Below are 15,579 nucleotides of genomic sequence, written 5' to 3'. Positions count from 1 at the left end.
ACTGCTTGCATCTTCGTGTATAGGTCTCTATGGGTTGCGTATGAAAATGTGGAGATGCGTGGGAATGTTCTGTGTTGAGAGGCCTGAAAGTGAGAAAGACAGCTGGTTGCCCAAGGTAGGGGGGATGATTGACAGTGGACAGCCCCGCCCCCTTCCCCTCCATTCCTTCCTTTCCTAGTGCATGGAACTATCTTTTGAGTGCGGCAAGTTGTAGCTGGTGCCGCTGAGCGTGTTTCCCTTTGGGGCACTTCTTATCTAGGAGTTGAGTTTAATTTCTTGCTAAGTGAGCGCTTTCGCTCCCCTACCCTGTCCTCCTGAATAAGGAAGCAGCCTCCAAGCATCAAACGGAGCTCCGATGAGCCCGGGCCGCAGAGCCGCTTAGCAGTCTCCTGGGACTCCTGCTCCGGAGGAGCCGAAAGCATGCATCCTGGGTGAGCTCTTGCTGCCCCGACCTCCCCTCCTCTCTCCTACTTTGGGCTCTCTTGCGAAACCGGGACTATACATACTTGTACTTCTGTCATTGCAGAGAAAGTGGGGTCAGGCAGCCAAAAGAGGTCGGGGGTCTATACACAGAACCAGAACCCTGGAGCCTAGAGAACCCATGTTACTTACCCTCCCTCCCGTTTCAGGTTGTGGCTGCTCCTGGCTACGTTCTGCCTGACCGAGAAACCTGCAGGAGCGGTGAGTCTCTTCTCCCGACCCCTCTGCCTCCCCCTTCTTTGGCCCCTACCTCATCTGCCTCTTGTCTTTGCTTCAGGGGAGTGGGGTGTAGAGGGTAGCCCCGCAAAATCGGAGGTCACATCACTCTCTTTTATAGTGGGGGTTAATGGGGTTCTTAGAGAGGAATAGCACTGTGTCAAGCTAATGCCTTTGGGAATCATGCATATTTCTGTCCCAAAACTTTGTAACGGGTTGGGAAAATCAAAGTAGAAGACACAAGAGACACACTTTTCTGAGTCTTCACCAGACAAGTTGAGATGACTGGCATCTGACGCGTTTCTCTGCATTAATCTCCAAGGCAGAAATGTAATTTTCCCGGATCTACAAGAACATAAATCTGGCACACAAGTTTGAGAGGGGTAGGAGAGCACAAGGAGTCGGACTTGAAAGTGCCGCTAATGCTGTGGGAGTTAAAATTAAATATTTGCTCGTGAGTCCTTTGACTGTACAAGGTGACAACATCTGGATTCTTTAACTACCTGAACTGAACTGATACCACCAGATAATGTTTAATTTCTGCCAAATGTTTCCTTTTACTGGTTTTCTGTGTCATCCGAAAATTAAAGTGATTAGAATAGAAAAAAATAAAGTTAACATTCCATAGGCTGTTTATATATATTACATAAAATCAGAGAGTGATTGCAGGAAAAGGAATTTCTGTAGACATTTGGTCAAGAAAAGTTTAATATATCCTAGAATGTAGTCAGACCTCTAATGGAATTATTAAGATAATTTATCAAAGGTGAAGTGATTCGAATAATCAGAGATGCTGCAGTTTTCCGGTCTCACTAGCTACCTATGCTAAAGGAAATAAAGTCAACTGCTGAGTTCCAATATTAAGTTGTTCAGATATAGACTACTGTTTCACTGCTCTATTTAAAAAGAAAAAACAGCCTCTTAATAATAAGCAATCATGCACTATATATATGACAAATGAATATATATTCCAATTATTTATGGGTTTTGACTATTTTAACTGATTAGCTCTACTTTAAATATTTGAAATCCTATTTATAGAACCACACTTAATTCAACCCATTAAAATTACCTAAATACCCCTGTGGGGAAAAAAATGGATTACTTTGTCTTGGCATAGGTCTTTAAGAATATATCGGAATGAAATGAAATTATTTCTCTTATGAAAAGAGTGAAACCAGAAATCTTGAATTTTAACGTTTTGTGACCTCTTAACTCAGAACATCAGCTCTTATGTAAGTAAATTCTAGACTTTGTAAGTAGAAATATTGATCTAACATTCTACACACTTCTCCATCTGATTCCTTCAGTATACAAGTTTAGTTGTTACCTTGAGGTTCAATACTACAATTGTTAAAAATGTTAGATTTTGATTAGTCATCAGTTTGTCCAGGGATCTTGTCACTTGTAAAAATGTCCATCTTTGGCATAATACCCTGCAGCGAAACCTTTATTTTCAGACTCTGGCTGATCATATTCAGTGTACTTTTGGGAAAAGCGTTAACAAACCATTCTGAATAGCTGGAGACTTCCCAAGCACTGCATCCCATCTCTTGATACCTTTAAAAGTCAACAGAGGTTGATACCTTCAATTCTTGGAAGTATTAAAGTGTGTCTCCAAAATAAAGCACTGCTTTAGTGAGCTTTTTTATTCCTGTTTACAATGTCATACACTATGTCAATGTGATCGACCCTGGTTAAGACTAAAATAAATCTTGAGATTCACTGAAAATACTTTCTTGCCTTAAGTCCAGACCTGCTTGATTCACTTTTTGTTTACTTCTGCATAATATCTTTGAAGTTGTAAAGCTATTTTATAATTTTTGAAAAACTGGCAAGAGAAAAAAGAGGGTCACAGTGTTAAGTTTTGAGAAGGTGACTTTCCTGAGGGAAAGTTTTTGTTTTTCTTTGTACTCTTTGTATTGGATTCTCATGTATGTTAGCTGGTTCTTATCTTCCACTCTCAATTCCGGTTTATCCTCTGGGTTTGTAATGTTTTTCACCTTTCAGATGGTTTAATACATTTGAGTTCTCTGTACTTCCTTTCACTAGTATTAATGAAAAATAACTATTATAAATAGATTGACAAGAACTATGTTGTTTTTCACTATGATAAAATATCTTCAATGTGAGAGTTAAGTTGTCAGTAATGGTATATTGGTGAGCATTTAAAGTACAGTCATTTAACTGTTTTTCAGTTCTTTCTTTTTCTAAGTTTATAAGGCAATGTTCTTTTATTAAAGGGATGGAAAGCTAAATGTTAAACCCAGGATTAATAAATGAAATTCCATTAAATTTACTTTTATTTTAAAGGAGTGATGATCTTCATTCAGATGAAATATTTGCACAATTTATCTGAATGTCATAGTTTAGGATTTCAGAATATTCATAAATATTTTTGGTTGTTGAATGCCAAAGCCCGAACACACAAAAATTGATCTAAACATAGTCTAACTATCTAGAAGTTTACTTTCTCACACAATGGTAGTTATTGAATTATTTTAAAGGTAAGATACATTTTTTAAATAAATTTATTGGGATGATGACACTGGTTAACATAAATATACAGGTTTCAGGTGCCCAATGATACAACACATCTCTGTATACCTTGTTGTGTGTTCAGCTCCCCCAAGTCAAGTTTTCCTGTATCACTATTGACCCCGTTCCCATAACCTCCTCCACCTGCTCCCCCACTGTGGCAATCACTATAATGTTGTCCATATCCATGAGTGTTTTATTTTTTATTTTTGTCCTTTTTTGCTTAATCTCTGCCCCGCCCACCACAGTTGTCAGTCTGCCTTCTATATATGGGACTCTCTATTTTACTTACTAGTTCATTTTATTTATCAAATTTACATATAAATGAAATCATATTGTACTTTTCTCATTCGGACTGGCTGATTACACTTAGTGCAATGCTCTCCAGGTCCATCCATGCTGTCTCAAAAGGTAAGATTCCCTTCTTTCTATGGCTTCATAGTATTCCATTGTGTAAATGTACCAGAGCATTTTTATATAGTCACCTACTGATGGACACTTAGACTGTCTCCAGATTTTGGCTAGAGTAAACAATGCTTCAGTGAACATAGAAGAGCATATATTCTTATGAATCAGTGTTTTAGATTTCTCAGGGTATATTCTCAGAAGTGAGACCACTGGGTCAAAAGGCAGGTCTATTTTTAATTTTTTATGGTAACTCCGTACTGCTTTTCAAAGTGGCTGTATCAATCTGCATTCCCCACCTACAGTGCACTAGAGGTCCCTTTTCTTCACACCCTCACCAACACTTATTTGTTGATTTATTGATGATAGACATTCTGTCAGGTCTGAAGAGAGATCTCATTGTGGTTTTAATTGTCATTTCTCTGATGATTAGTGACATTGGGAAGCTATTCATATATCTATTGGTCTTTAGAAAAGTGGTTATTCATTTTCTTTGCTCATTTTTAAATTGGATTGTTTGTTTATTTGGTGTTGAGTATTTTTTTTAGAGAGAGAGTGACAGACAAGGACAGAAAAACAGGAAGGAAGAGAGATGAGAAGCATCAATCCATACTATAGTTACAGCACCTTAGTTGCTCATATATTGCTTTCTCATATGTGCCTTGACTGGAGGGATAGGGCTTCAGCCAAGCCAGTGACCCCTTGCTCAAACCAGCAACCTTTCGCTTCAAGCTAGTGACCTTTGGGCTCAAGCTGGCGACCATGGATCATGTTTGTGATACCACGTTCAAGTCTGTGATCCAGAGCTCAAGCAGGTTATCCTGCGATCAAGCTGGCAACCTCAAGATTTGAACCTGGGTCCTCAGCATTCCAGGCCAATGCTCTATCCACTGCACCACTGCCTGGTCAGGCTGGTGTTGAGTTTAATAAGGTCTTTATATTTTTGAATATTAATCCCTTATCAAATATATCGGCAAATATGTTCTCCTATTTAGTGGGTTGTCTTTATTTTGTTGATGGTTTCCTTTGCTATACAAAACATTTTAGTTTGCGCCCTGGCTGGTTGGCTCAGTGGTAGGGCATCGGCCTGGCGTGCAGAAGTCCCGGGTTCGATTCCCGACCAGGGCACATAGGGAAAGCGCCCATCTGCTTCTCCACCCCTCCCCCTCTCCTTCCTCTCTGTCTCTCTCTTCCTCTCCCGCAGCCAAGGCTCCATTGGAGCAAGGATGGCCCGGGCGCTGGGGATGGCTCCTTGGCCTTTGCCCCAGGCGCTAGAGTGGCTTTGGTTACAACAGAGCAACACCCTGGAGGGGCAGAGCATCGCCCCCTGGTGGGCAGAGCGTCGTCCCCTGGTGGGCGTGCCGGGTGGATCCTGGTCGGGCGCATGCGGGAGTCTGTCTGACTGTCTCTCCCCATTTCCAGCTTCGGAAAAATACAAAAAGATAAATAAATAAAAAACAAAACATTTTAGTTTGATGTAGTACCATTTGTTTATCTTTTTTTCCTTTCTTTTGCCAAAGGTGATATATCAGAAAAAAATATTGCTATGAAATAAATATCCGAGATTTTACTGGCTATGTTTGCTTCTAAGATTTTTGAAGGTTTTGAGTCTAATATTTAAGTTTAATCTATTTTGAGTTTATTCTTGCATATGATCAAAGATAGTAGTCTAATTTTATTTTTTGCATGTATCTGTCCAGTTTTCCCAATACCATTTAATGAATAAACTGTCTTTACCCCATTGTATGTTCTTCCCACTTTTGTCAAATAGTAATTGACCATATATGTGCAGGTTGATTTCTGGGCTCTTTATTTTGTTCCATTGATCTATATGTTTGTTTTTATGGCACTGCCATGTTGTTTGGATTACTCTAGCCTTGTAGTATAGTTTGATACCAGGAAGCATGATTCCTCTAACTTTGTTCTTCTCTTTCAAGATTGTACTTGGCTATTTGGGGTCTTTTGTGGTTCCACATAAATTTTTGGAATATTTGTTCTAGTCTGTGAAATATACCATTGGTATCTTCATAGGAATTGTGTTGAATCATGTCACCTGCAAATAATGACAGTTTTCCTTCTTCTTTTCCATTTTTGATGTCTTTTGTTTCTTCTTGTCTGATTACTGTGGCTAGGACTTCCAGTTCTATATTAAATAAAGTGTTGATAGTGCACATCCCTCTTTTGTTTCTAATCTTAAGAGAAATGCTTGTAGTTTTTTCCCATTTAGTATGATGATAGTTATGGGTTTGTGGTATGTGACCTTAACTATGTTGAGGTATGTTCCCTCTATTCCCATTTTGCTGAGAGTTTTTATCATAAATGGGTGGTGAGTTTTATGGAATGTTTTTCTTGCAACTATTGATATGATCATGTGATTTTTAATCTTTCATTTAATTTATGTAATGTCTAAAGTTTCTTGATTTGTGGATGTTGTACCCACATTGCTTCCCTGGATAAAACCCATTTGATCATGGTGTTGGACCTTTGTAATGTTTTGCTCAATCTGGTTTGCTAGTATTTTGTTGAAGATTTTAAAATCTATGTTCGTCAAGAATATCAACCTAAAAATTATTTTCCTTGTTGTTTCTTTCTTTTTTATTTCAAGAAAAAGACAGAGATAGAAACAAACAGGAAGGGAGAGAGATGAGAAGCGTCAATTCATTATGGCACTTTTAGTTGTTCATTGATTGCTTCTCATACAAGACAACTGGTGAGCTACAGCCAAGCCAGTAACCCCTTGTTCAAGCTAGTGACCTTGCGCTCAACCCAGTGACCTTTGGGCTCAAAACAGTGACTATGAGGTCATATCTATGATCCCATGCTCAAGCCAGTATCCTTGCACTCAAGCTGGTGAGCCCATGCTCAAGCGAGCAACCTCAGATTTTCGAACTTGGGTTCTCAGCATCCCAGGTTGACACTCTATCCCCTGCACCACCACTTTATCAGGCTTCTTGTAGTTTTAATTTTTTTTATCTGGTTTTGGAACTAGGATAATGCTGGCATTGGAAATGAAGGGGGAGTCTACCTTCTTGAATATTTTTTGGAAATGCTTGATAAGAGAGGTCTTAATTTTTCTTTGAATGTTTGGTAAAATTCACAGATGAAACCATCTGGACCAGGACTTCTGTTTGTTGGGAAGTTTTTGTTGTTGTTGTTTATTTGTTTGTTTGTTTTACTCTTCAGTTTCACTGGCTATACTCTGTCTATTCAGATTCTCTGATTCTTTATGATTCAGTTTTGGAAAACTGCATGTTTCTAGAAATTTATTTATTTTTTTTAGATTGTCTAGTATTTTTGCATATTGTTCGCAATATTTTATTACAATACTTTATATTTCTTTGATGTTGGTTATTACTTCTCTTTTCTGATTTATTTATTTTGAACACTCTCTCTTTTTAAATGACGTGGTTAAAAGTTTTTCAATCTTGTTTATCTTTTCAAAGAAAAAGCTCTTTTGGGTTCATCAGTTTTTTGTATTTTTTTAAGTTTCTGTTTTATTCCTGCTCTGATATTTATTATTTCCTTTTTTCTACTAATTTCAAGATTTTTTTATTTTTCAAGTTTCTGTAAATGTAAAGTTAAATTGTTCATTTAAGGTTTTTCTTTCTTTCTTTCTTTTTTGTATTTTTCTGAAATTAGAAGCTGGCAGGCAATCAGACAGACTCCTGCATGTGCCTGATCAGGATCCACCCGCCATGTCCACCAGGGGCAATTCTCTGCCTACCTGGGGCCTTACACCTTTGGGGCTGGAGCCATTCCAGCACCTGAGGCGGAGGCCATGGAGCCATCCTCAGCTTCTGGGCCAACTTTGCTCCAATGGAGCCTTGGCTGTGGGAGTGGAAGAGAGAGACAGAGAGGAAGGAGAGGGGGAAAGGTGGAGAAGCAGATGGGCGCTTCTTCTGTGTGCCCTGATGGGGAATTGAACTCAGGACTTCCACACACTAGGCTGATGCTGTACTACTGAGCCAACTCTCCAGGGCCTAAGGTTTTTCTTATTTCCTGATAGAGACTTGTAGTGCTATGAATTTCCCACTTATCTGTGCCCTATATATATCTTGGGTTCTTGTGTTATTATTTTCATTTGTTTTAAGGTACTGTTCCTGATCTTGTTAGAAACACATTCATTTGTTAGGAACATGTATTTAGCCTCCGTGTGTGTGTGTGTGTGTGTGTGTGTGTGTGTGTGTGTGTGTGTGTGTGTGTGTGTTTCTTGTGATTCTGTTCTAATTTTATACCACTATGGTCAGAGAAGATGATTGATATGATTTCAGTCTTCTTAAATTTATTGAGACTTGTTTGGTGTCCTAACAAGAGGTTTATACTAGAAAATATTCCATGTGCACTTGAAAAAAAATTGTATATTCTGTTGCTTTGGTGTGAAATGCTATAAAGATATCAATTAAATCCTTGTTATTTTCTTTCTGGAAGATCTATTCATTGATATAACTGGGGTGTTAAAATCCCTATTATAACTGTATGCTGTCTATGTCTCCCTTAATGAACAACAAGATTTTCTTCATATATTTAGGTGCTCTTATGTTGGATGTGTAAATGATTACATGGTTTACATCTTCTTGTTAGATTGTTCCCTTTATCACTATGTAGTGTCCTTCTTTGATTCTTACTATAGTTTTGTATTACATTCCATTTTTTCATATATAAATATTGCTACCCCAGATTTTTTTTCATTTCCATTTGCATGAAATGCTTTTTCATCCCTTGACGTTTAGTCTGTATGCATCTTTCATTCTAAGGTGGGTCTCTTATAGACAGCACATAAATGAATCTTGCTTTCTTATCCATTCAGCTACCCTATATTCTTTGATTTGGGCATTTAATAAGGCATTTACATTTAATGTAGTTATTGATAGGTACATATTTATTGACATTTTATTTTTGAAGCTATGTTTCTCAGTTTCTTCTTCTTCTCCTCCTCCTTGTCGTGGTTGTCCTCCTCCTCTCCTCCTCTTTCTTCTTTCTTAATCTTATTCTTTTCTTGCAAACCCATTAACGTTTCTTGAAATACTGGTTTCGTTGTAACAATCTCGTTTAGCTTTCTCTTGTCTGGGAAGCACTTTATTTCTCCTTCAATTTTAAATGATTTCTTTGCTGGTTAAAGTAGTCTTGGTTGTAAGTCTCTGCTTTTCTTCACTTTAAATACTTCTTTTTTTTCTTTCTTTCTTTATTTTTATTAATTTTAGTGAGGTGACATTGATAAATCAGGGTACATATGTTCAGAGAAAACATCTCCAGATTATTTTGACATTTGATTACGTTGCATATCCCTCACCCAAAATCAAATTGTCTTCTGTCACCTTCTATCTGGTTTTCTTTGTGCCCCTCCCCTCCCCCACACCCTCCCTCTCCTTCCTTCCTGCCCCTCCCCCTGTTACCATCACATTCTTTTCTATGTCTCTGAGTCTCATTTTTATGTCCCATCCATCCATGTATGGAATCATATAGTTCTTAGTTTTTTCTGATTTACTTATTTCACTTAGTATAAATATTTCATGGAAATCCCTTCTGTCCTGAAATGTTTCTGTTGAGAAATCAGCTGACCACCTTATAGGAGTTCCCTTATAGGTAGCTAACTGCTCGTCTTTTGCTGCTTTAAGATTCTCTCTTTGTCTTTAACCTTTGCCATTTTAATTATGATGTATCTTTGTGTGGGCCTCTTTTATTCCATCTTGTTTGAGACTCTCTGCACTTCCTGTACTTGTGTGTTTTTTCCTTCACCAGTATTGGGAAAATTTTGGTCATTATTTCTTCAAATTAGTTCTTGATACCTTGCTCTCTTTCTTTTTTCTTTTTTTTTTTTTTTGGCACCCTTTTGATAAAGATGTTGTTATGCTTCATGTTGTCCCAAAGGTCCCTTAAACTATCTTCATTCTTTTTAATCTTTTATTTTTGCTGCTCTGATTGTGTGGCTTTTTTCTACCTTGTATTCCATGTCACTGACTCCACCTTTCGCTTCTTCCAACCTAATGTTTATTTCTACCAGTGTATTATTGATGTCAGATATTGTCTTATTCATTTCTGACTGGTTACTTGTTATGTTTTCTATGTCTTACTTTTGTGTTTGCTATTTCTTTGTTGTTGAAGTTCTCACTTTGTTATTTTAGCATTCATATAACCATTACTTTGAATTCTATATCTGATAAATTGCTTATATTCATTTCAATTAGCTCTTTTCCTGGAGATTTCTTTTGTTCTGTCATTTGGGGCTTGTTTCTTTTTCTCCCTATTTTGCTGGCTATTTGTACTTGTATTTATGTATTAGATAGCTCTGGTATGATTCTCCATCTTTGTGGGGTGGACTTATGTAGTAAGTGTTCTTTGGATACAATAAAACAGCCTCCTTGTGTGAATTATGTGGGCCCTCTTATTGAACCTTAATTGCTTTTGGCTTATTGTACATGTGGTTGTCCCTCAGGTTGGCTCATTTTTAGGCTCTATTTAAACAAAGGCATGTGAGCTGGTGTGCAGTTGCTGGCCACAGGAAGCAGAATATACCTCAGCTGACTTTGGTGCCTGATGAGATCTCCTTCTGGATATGGTGCTTGTGAAGCTAACTGGATCCTGTTCTAATGTGAAGCTGGCCACTGAGTGTGTTGGTTCTGGGCCTCTTGGGAGGGAACATGGTGCCAGCCAGTGTAAGAAGTTGCTTGTGACTGGTCCTCAGCAACTTTTTTGGAGCAGCTTCAAAGTGGCTTCTTCTTTGTATCCTTGGTTTTAAGACTCTTCTTCATTTAGTCTTGAGTTGGTTATTCAAGGTGATTGTTTTTAAATTTAGTTGTAAGTTCACTTTGGTCCTGGGAGGAGGCAAGTGTATCATCTACGTACTCTGTGACCATCTTGTGTCTTCCAAAGATAGGATACTTAATGATAAATTATTATCTGCATGTACTTGCATTGTGTTAGAAAAAATACTAGAAAGATTCATATCTCACAATAGGCAAAGATGTCAAGGAGTTAAAATGTGTCCCAAAATAGCTCGCATCCTTATGGTTTCTTTCCAACTTGACCCATGTGTGCTTCAGGAAAGGTTTTAATACAGCCAATCATATTTAAAACTAAAAGCCTTCTGGGAGATTTTTTTAGATGGAGAATGAGCAAAAGGGAAATAAATATATATCAATATTCCTTCTGCAAAGAGCATAGGTGAAATGCCTTCAGGCACATTCAAATCAAGTTCAGATTGAAATACAAATTTTCCTTAAAGTTGTGCCCAGATTTGTTTTTTCCACAGTGATTTTCAGTGATCATCGCTATCATCAAACACTCGAAAGTATGAATTGAGTGTTAAGGTTTTCCAAAGATGGAGAAAATCCTATCCCACTCAAAGAATTAAGAAGAATATTTGCCTCACTAGAGGTGTATCATTATGCATTTTTTCTTTGAAAAACAATTTAAGGAGATGTAATTTGCATACCATAAATTCACTCATTTTATTTATACAATTCAATGATTTTTAGTTTGCTTACCAAATTGTGCACCTATAATAATATTCAGTTTTAGAATATTGTTATCACCCCAGTAAGATTCTTCATATTTATTTACAGTTAATCCCCATTTCCACTGACAACTTCAGGTAAACATTAGTCTACTTTTCTATCTCTATAGATTTGTCTTTTCTGGACATTTTATATAAATATAATCATATAATATGTAATCTTTTGTTTTAGGTATCTTTCATTTAGCATAATGCTTTTGAAGTACATTCATCTTGTAGCACATATCAATATTTTACCCTTATTTTTTAGTAGGTATTCGTATGGATGTACCCCATTTTGTCTGCATTCACCAGTTAATGGACATTTAGGTTCTTTCCTTTTTTGGCTACTATGAATAATGCTGCTATAAACATTAATATACAAATCTTGGTATGAACATATATTTTATTTCTGTAGAGTAGATATTTAGGAATGGGATTGTTAGGTCTTTTCAAAAATTTATATTTAACATTTTATGAAACTTCAGAAGTTTCTAAAGTGGCTATTCTAGTCCACAGTCTCACCCTCAGTCTTTATATAATATTGTTTTCTCCACAACCTTTATTTTCAGGTTTTGATCATAGCCATTCTGGTGTATGTGAAGTAATATTTCAATGACATTTTTATTTGCATTTTCCTAATGACTAGTGGTTTTATGCATCCTTCAAGTTCTTATTATCTACTTGTGCATTTTCTCTGTTGTAATGTCCATTCAGATCTTTTGCTCATTTTAAAATTGGGCTGTCTTCTTATTATTGAGCAGTAAGAGTCCTTGTATATTATGTACAAGTCTTTCACCATATATGTGATTTTGCAAATATTCTCTCCCGGTCTGTGGTTTATCTTTTTATTTTTTTTATTTTTTATTTTTTTCATTTTTCTGAAGCTGGAAACGGGGAGAGACAGTCAGACAGACTCCCGCATGCGCCCGACCGGGATCCACCCGGCACGCCCACCATGGGGCGACGCTCTGCCCACCAGGGGGCGATGCTCTGCCCATCCTGGGCGTCGCCATATTGCGACCAGAGCCACTCTAGCGCCTGGGGCAGAGGCCACAGAGCCATCCCCAGCGCCCGGGCCATCTTTGCTCCAATGGAGCCTTGGCTGCGGGAGGGGAAGAGAGAGACAGAGAGGAAAGTGCGGCGGAGGGGTGGAGAAGCAAATGGGCGCTTCTCCTGTGTGCCCTGGCCAGGAATCGAACCCGGTCTTTTTATTTTCTTAATATGAATTCTAAAGATAATCTTCTGCTTTGTGTGCTAACAAATATCCTATGTCAGCTAGCTATAAATAATCAATATATAATACATATATGTATATGTAAGTACAGAGAATATATATCTTGGAAAGAATGCAGACATTAATATGGATGTATAACTACATTATCAAGTGAATTATCAAATGGTTCTGTAAATGGATAATACATGGATGATAAATACATGGATTATTGGTAGGTTAAATACAAAAATTTTAAAACAATAGAGGAGGGGTAATAGATATTATTTTTAATTGTTAGTAAAGAAGCATATATATTACTATATCACAAATTTGTTTTGTTGTATAGTTTGATGGTTAGATTTTAATATAATTAGTTCTTATTGCAACTTCATAATGTTATTGAATATATTTTAAAATATTATTCTAAAAAGAAATTTATAGGCTTTACTAGGTTGTTCAAGTAATACATGGCATTAATAAAGAATCTTTACTTCACGCAACTGGTTTTTACAACAAAATGTCATGTAGGTTTTGGACAGGCTTGAGAGGGCATTTGTGTTCACTATAAATGTCAATAATCTTTTAGGTTTTAAGCATATTACTATATGAAGTCTTCAGTAAATATGCTTTCTTAGTTAATAAACTCATAGTCAAGCCAGATCAAAGGAGAAAAGTATGCTATCCTACTATTATTTTATTAGTATAAAAATGAAAAACTAAATTGACCTTAAATATTAAATATAATATACATATTGGTTTTTGCTTGCATGTATTACATGAATAATGCAATAATTTCAGTACTCATACTTGTAGTATATACTAGCCCCATACTGTGTAGAGAATAGAACAATAAATTATAGAAAGAATGTAAGAAAAAACATAAAACCTGCTGTATTCAATTATTAAGTCTTTTTATGCTTAACTAAATATTTCATTGACGCAGATCATAGGACTCTTAATTGTTTTAAAGTCTAACTAAATGTAAATAAAAAACCCATGGGAGCCCAAAGGAAGCAATGATGGGAAAATTAGTTAAAAGCAATTACCCACTCTCTTACCACTTTTAATCTGTATCTCTCAGAATATGTTTCTTTTCTTTTTTAAAAAAAAAAAATATTTCTAGAAATAACACTGAAGTCTCCTGCATTATAAAAAATCATGGATTTTTTTTTCCTCTTTGACTCTAACTACTTCAATCATATTATCACCAAATTCCTGGTCATTGTCTACTCTTCTTGAAAAACCATTTAACCTTAAGGCGCTTACAATTTAGACTATTTCTTCTCCACCAAAAGTACTGTCTTTTAAATTACTGATGACAAGCCTAAAGGATTCTTTCTAGTTCTCAATCTATGTAGGCTTTGGCATTTTACAACCATTCTGAAATTGCCTTTTTCCCTCTGACTTTCAAGACACAATGCCTTAGTGTTTCTCCTTACACTTCCCTGGTATTTATTTTATTTTATTTTATTTTATTTTATTTTATTTTATTTTATTTTATTCATTCAACATTTATTGATTGAGCAGCCACTGTATTCTAAACAGTATGCCAAGCTCTGTTGACACAATGGTGAACAAGTCAGGAATGATCTTTTCCTGACATGAAGCTTACAATTCTCATCACTACCAGCATTTTATCCTTTGCCTCCTTCTTGCCTTAATAATGTTAACCATGCCTCTTATATATTGATGACTGCAAAATTTATATCTTGAAGCTAGACAACTCTTTTGAGTTCCAAACCTCTATTTCCAATGGCCTACTAAGCCCTTATTCCTGTATATCAATAATATGATATATACAAAATACTTAAGACTTGGCCAGGTAGCTCAGTTGGCTAGATCATTGTTCCAACGTCCCAACCAGTCCCTGATCAGAGCACATACAAGAATGCATAAATAAAGTAGAACAACAAATTGATGTTTCTCTCTCTATATATATATATATTATATATATTATATATATATATAATATATATATATAATATATATATCCTTTATTTCCTTTCTCTAAAATCAATAAATAAAAAATTTTAAAAACCTAAAGTATTTAAAACTGGAGCTTAGTATAAGCATTCAAGCAATACCAATTATTTTCATTTTGCATTGCCCCAGACACGAGTAATGAGTATATCCAAAAATAAACCTGTTTTTTGTTCTTTCCAGGACGCTCCAACTTGATGCTGTCATTCTTTCACCTTTATTAAATGCCATCACTATCTGCCCATTTTCAAAGAAAAAACTATAGAATCAGCCACCAACTCTCATTATCTCCATCTTTATCACTAAATTCTTTTAGTTTCACCAGGAATGGGTAAAACCCACATTTTCCATTCATTTTATGTTGGAGTCAAACATTATCAGAGAACAGTACAGTAATAACCTCTTAACTAGTTTTTCTACCTCTTGTCTTAACTCTGATTACTACACTGCCACCAGAGTTATTTTACTTACAACAAATCCAATTATATTGTCTCTTGATTTAAAACTTTTCACTCCTTGGCTTACACATTTAAAGATTTTTTTTTTTTGTGGGTGGCTTTTTTTTTTAAATAATTTTATTTTTTTAATGGGGCGACATCAATAAATCAGGATACATATATTCAAAGATAACAAGTCCAGGTTATCTTGTCGTTCAATTATGTTGCATACCCATCACCCAAAGTCAGATTGTCCTCTGTCACCTTCTATCTAGTTTTCTTTGTGCCCCTCCCCCTCCCCCTTTCCCTCTCCTTTTCCCCCCTCCCCCCCGTAACCACCACACTCTTATCAATGTCTCTTAGTTTCACTTTTATGTCCCACCTATGTATGGAATAATGCAGTTCCTGGTTTTTTCTAATTTACTTATTTCACTTCGTATAATGTTATCAAGATCCCACCATTTTGTTGTAAATGATCCCATGTCATCATTTCTTATGGCTGAGTAGTATTCCATAGTGTATATGTGCCACATCTTCTTTATCCAGTCATCTATTGATGGGCTTTTTACGGGAATCAACTACAAGTTGATGCTTCCTGCTCCTCTCCCCACCTCTATCCTCTCTCTAAAATGAATAAATAAAAAATCTTTATTGACGGGAAACAACCAAAAAACTCGGCAATAAAGATTTTTTATTTATTCATTTTAGAGAGAGGAAAGAGGTGGGGAGAGGAGCAGGAAACATCAACTTGTAGTTGATTCCCATATATGCCTTGACCGGGCAAACCTGAGGTTTCAAACCCATGATATCAGCCT

The 15,579-nt window shown here is 36.4% G+C and overlaps 1 protein-coding gene across 1 annotated transcript in view; it reads left to right on the top strand.

The window, feature by feature from the left end:
- The first annotated feature begins 216 nt into the window (after positions 1 to 216).
- The window catches only part of COL4A6 (collagen type IV alpha 6 chain), a 423,902-nt gene continuing 408,539 nt past the window's right edge, over positions 217 to 15,579 (top strand). The window contains exons 1-2 of the mRNA XM_066356857.1: positions 217 to 431; positions 630 to 681. Of these exons, the coding sequence (XP_066212954.1) occupies positions 421 to 431; positions 630 to 681 (63 nt within the window). The 5' untranslated portion in view covers positions 217 to 420. The remainder of the gene's footprint in view (positions 432 to 629; positions 682 to 15,579) is intronic.

This window comes from Saccopteryx leptura, chromosome X (genome assembly GCF_036850995.1).
Source record: "Saccopteryx leptura isolate mSacLep1 chromosome X, mSacLep1_pri_phased_curated, whole genome shotgun sequence".
In the NCBI taxonomy this organism is placed as follows: domain Eukaryota; kingdom Metazoa; phylum Chordata; class Mammalia; order Chiroptera; family Emballonuridae; genus Saccopteryx; species Saccopteryx leptura.
Note: the sequence above shows the minus strand (reverse complement) of the source record. Positions and strands in the feature narration are given on the sequence as shown.